Below are 4,278 nucleotides of genomic sequence, written 5' to 3' on the forward strand. Positions count from 1 at the left end.
ACATAATTATTTTTATAATGAATGTAATTTTTATCATTTACTTAGATTTGGACGAAAGATGGTTCAAATGTCTTGAAATTTTAAAAATAATATAATTATTTAGCACAATTGTACTTGTAGCACACATGGTCAATATCGTTATATACAATAAAACAATAATAATTAGAAATACCCAGAGCCCATATTTGGGGAGTGGGGACATGTGATCCTCCCCACGCCTCTCGATGATTCGAAGAAGCCCCACCATTATAAGGGCGAGGCGGGGAGATCTTATTGTGTTGCAACTGCACTGTTGTTATACCCCACTTTGATGGACAAGGAACAACAACAACCAATGCAACAATTCACCGGCACGATGAATATGCACACTAATCAATCCCCTCCACTTTGTAGGGAACTTTGATGATAGTTTCAACCAACAAGTAAGCAACAAGATAACACAAACAACATGCACACGTAACGCAGGGATTTAACATGGGAAAACCTCCTCACTCAATTTGAGGAGTAAATACCACGGATGTGGACCAACCGCTCCGCACAACTTCACTATATGAGAATAATGTGAGTAAAAAGGTTTCTCTAGAAAATCTAGAGATTTACAACCTGCTCTCCACATTTGCAACCAAAAAAGCAACAAAAACCACAAAGAGGCAATATTTCAGCAAAACAGAATTTACACAACTTATGTCCCCTTTTGTATTTTGCAAGCTGCTCTCGTACTCTTAACCAAGCAACACCAATTTTGGCACACAAATAGACACATGATTCCTTGAAATTCATCTCAATATTTAAGCTCAATCAGACATCGTTTGTCTATCCAATATGTTCGTTTCCCAGAACTACTTTGTGATGAAACTGCAATAGTCCGAACAAACAAACCATTATCAAATTAGATGCTCCACTGACAATCCTCAAACCAGCTAATCAAGTCGGAGTGGTCAAAGTAAGGAATGTACCAAGTTTGGTGCCAATCTTGAGCCTTCAATCACTAACTTGAACACTACTAATCAAATGCAACAAATCTGGATAGTCACCTATCCTTCTTCTTCCTCCCTCTCACGGGTTGTGTGTGCATTTGTGTTCTCTCCCACTCTCCCAAATTCACAATGTCATCGTACATGGGTGGAGTGGCTAGGGTTTTCTTCTCCCCACCTCCTTTAGAAGCACTCACAACCATTGGATGCAGCCGAGATCAACGGCTCACATGTGTTAAACTTATGCTGCGACAGACGTAGGGAGAGAGGGTTCGTGCCTATTGTTTCAACGGTGACCATGGGACAAAAGGTATTTTTTTTCTCTGGTACAGTTTCATCCTAGGAATAGCAAGATGGTGTACTCATACATTTTTCATGTTTTGATATTTGAGTTGTGCATAGTTAATGTCATCTAATGCAGGTAACGTTCGATACTACAAATGATCCAAAAGAACATGCGATACAATTTAAAGTTCAACGTGCCTTTGCTGGCTTCATCAAGGCTCATTTGCCACATAGTCCAAATGAACCGACCATGAAATGCATGAAAAGAATAAAGAGGATATCCCACGACTTCTACTACCAACTAAATTAAATTAAATTTAACTATCATCCACACATTTCAGATTTAAAACCTCTACTGGTTTCTCCAATCGCTCCGACAAGGCGACGATCATTGATCTTTGGAGTCTCCATGTGTAAAATCATCAAGTGAGAAGTAGCAGTTTTCCATGCCCAGCTCTGGTTCAGGGCCATTGGGCGGCTGATTCCCGTCTTCGCCTCCGCGGCCATTTGCCTCGCTGGCGTGTTCATCACCCTCATCTGGTTGATCTCCCGCCTGAACAGGCAAATCATGCTGGCCTGCTGGTGGATCTTTAGCACGGAACAATTTGCAGATCACCCACGGGTCAAGCTGCAGCAAAGCGAACAACTTTTCAGTACGATCGAGTGCATGAGGATTAAATATGTAATAAAATTCATGTAAAGAAGATATATGTAAAATTCTAAGGGCTTATCTAAACTAGTAGTAGGATTTCTAAAGCACGACAATGGAAAAGGCAAAAAACCAAATAATGTCACGTCTCTCAGTTACATCCTAGAGGATTAAAAATCACGAAAATTTGTGCCAGGGGCGCTTGACTGTACCGCTGAAAAGCATATACTTTTTGAGATACAATTTTTTTTTTGCGAATTGTATGCAAATTATCTACGAACCTCCGAATTATACCACATTGGTAGACGAATCAAATTGCAAAAGAGAAAAAAAAGAGAGAGAAAAGGTTACCAGCATGGAGGAGGGATTAGGGTCTTCCTGGTACTTCTCCATGCGGTACTCCTTCAACCTCCAGGGGGTCGGCGTCCCCTTTGGCTGGTGGCCGAGCTTGAATGTGAGGGTGTTCATTCTCCCGATCTTGACATTATTCTTGTCTAGTACATCTTCCTCTTTGCCGCTGGATTTCCAGAAGCCCACTGTCCCGACGGACCGAACTGGCCGGGTGCCGTTCTTGTATTTCTGGTCCCTGGATGTGAACACGTACCATACCCCGTCCTGGCTCTCCCCGTACTTCTCTGTAAAAAGATACAGAATTGATCACAAGTTTTTGTACTCCAATTTGTGCAAGCCTTAACTAATTAACCATGATCAAAATATACGAGTGCCTGATTAATTACCTTGGACCGTGTCGGGATGGTCCTCGAAGACATCGAACTCCTTGATGAAGTTGACGGGCAACGGGTGGCCGTGGTACTTCCTCTCCAGGTACCAGATGATCTCCGCGTCCGTCGGCTTGAACCGAATGCCCGGGATGTTCGTGTCCGCGTACTCCACCACCTTTTGCTCCTCCTCCACCTCCTCCACCACCCCCGCGCTGCCGGCGCCCACGGTTTCCTGCCGGGCGATGATGGCAGACGCGGTAGCAGCTTCTTGCTGCCGGCGCGCAGCTGCAGCGGCGGTGTTGGTGACCTTCGACTTGGGCTTGGACTTTGCGGTGCTGCCACGAGGCCGGCCGCGGCGCCGCCCTCCGGCCGGCTTGGTGGTCTCAGCTGCCGGCGGTGGTGGCGCGTCCGGGAGTAAGGCGTGCCCTGGACCGGCTTCGGAGTAGTAGTACTGAGTTTCTCCCATGGTCGCCATGGCTGGTAGCTGCTGGCTGTAGTGTGGCAGTTGCATCGCCGGCTGCACGGAGGGGGCAAGCGGGCTGGCGCTCGACGGCGGCGGCGGTGAGGAGGCATTAAAATAATCGCCGAAAAGGCTGGCATTCATGGCGTCGTTGTTACCCAGCGCAGGGATGCTCGACCCTTCATCTGGTTGCGATGGATAGCGATGCTGCTGTTGCGACGGCGGAGGCATCGCCGGCTGCACGAAGGGCGCAAACGGGGTGGCGTCCAACAGAGGCGGCAGTGAGGGGTTAAGATAATCGATATAGCTGAAAACGCTGGCATTCATGGCGTCATCGTTGTCGAGCGCAGAGATGTTCGACCATTCATCTGGTTGCGACGGGTAATGACACGGCGGTGGCAAGAAAAAGGACGGGGACGACTGCTGCGGAGTCGACGGCAAGGAGTTGGGGTCCGGCGCCGGGGTGGGCTGTGTCGGTGGTGGTGGTGGAGCGCCGGGGTGGCCGGCCACGCCGTCGTTCTTGTCGGGGCAATTCGTCGCCATTGCCAATCTACATCAAATGTTCAAACACCATCATACCATTGTAACAGATCGATCGATAACTTGTCAACAATAGGGGCAATTGATGATAACCCCAACAATAGCTCCAATCGAAGGCTTTACGATGAAGCAACAAGACTGAAATTAAGTTCTAATTTCAGACAAGTATTGCTCGTACGGAATCAGAATCACGTTGTAGTAAAACCAAAAAATAACATGGAATGAATTAGGGCAAAGCGGGAGTTAGCGATAGCAAGTCGGTTTGCCGTGCGTACCTGCCGTGTTTAGGTTTACTCGCCAGGGAGACGATTGACTGAGGTAGATGAGGAAAACTCCCGATTAGAATCGGAAGGCTGGTACGGACTAAATTATATATACTGCGATTATGTTTTTTTAGGAAAATATATTGCGATTATATACAAACGAGGTGTTGTAGTCATTCTCCAAAAACAATTGCTTCAACGTAAGGGCCCTAACGTATATTTTTATTTCTGTCGACTGGTTTTCTTTTCTGTTTTTTTTTCTGCTTTCCATTTTTCTTTTCACTGTCCTTTTTATTACCTCTTTTATTCATATTTTTTTGAAATTCATGATCATTTTTAAGTAACAGACATCTGAAAATTGTGAGAATTTTTTTAAATTTTGCAG

General features: G+C 45.7%; 1 protein-coding gene across 1 annotated transcript; it reads right to left on the bottom strand.

The window, feature by feature from the left end:
- Positions 1-1,535: 1,535 nt before the first annotated feature.
- Positions 1,536-3,995, bottom strand: LOC123117406 (verprolin-like). The gene is made up of 4 exons (XM_044538172.1): positions 3,906-3,995; positions 2,646-3,640; positions 2,260-2,543; positions 1,536-1,887 (listed from the first exon to the last, which is right to left on the bottom strand). Exons 2-4 carry the CDS (start codon positions 3,631-3,633, stop codon positions 1,648-1,650), a joined length of 1,512 nt encoding a protein of 503 aa, XP_044394107.1. The 5' UTR covers positions 3,634-3,640; positions 3,906-3,995; the 3' UTR covers positions 1,536-1,647.
- Between the last annotated feature and the right edge of the window lie 283 nt (positions 3,996-4,278).

This window comes from Triticum aestivum, chromosome 5B, assembly GCF_018294505.1.
Source record: "Triticum aestivum cultivar Chinese Spring chromosome 5B, IWGSC CS RefSeq v2.1, whole genome shotgun sequence".
Lineage (NCBI taxonomy): Eukaryota > Viridiplantae > Streptophyta > Magnoliopsida > Poales > Poaceae > Triticum > Triticum aestivum.

Bases quoted from the DNA above. Each gene is read 5' to 3' on its own strand.
- LOC123117406 (XM_044538172.1), bottom strand. From the start codon at position 3,633: ATGGCGACGAATTGCCCCGACAAGAACGACGGCGTGGCCGGCCACCCC. The intron at 2,544-2,645 runs GTAATTAATCAG...ATCTTTTTACAG, and splicing joins CCATCCCGACACGGTCCAAG to AGAAGTACGGGGAGAGCCAG. The intron at 1,888-2,259 runs GTAACCTTTTCT...GCTTTGCTGCAG, and splicing joins CTAATCCCTCCTCCATGCTG to CTTGACCCGTGGGTGATCTG.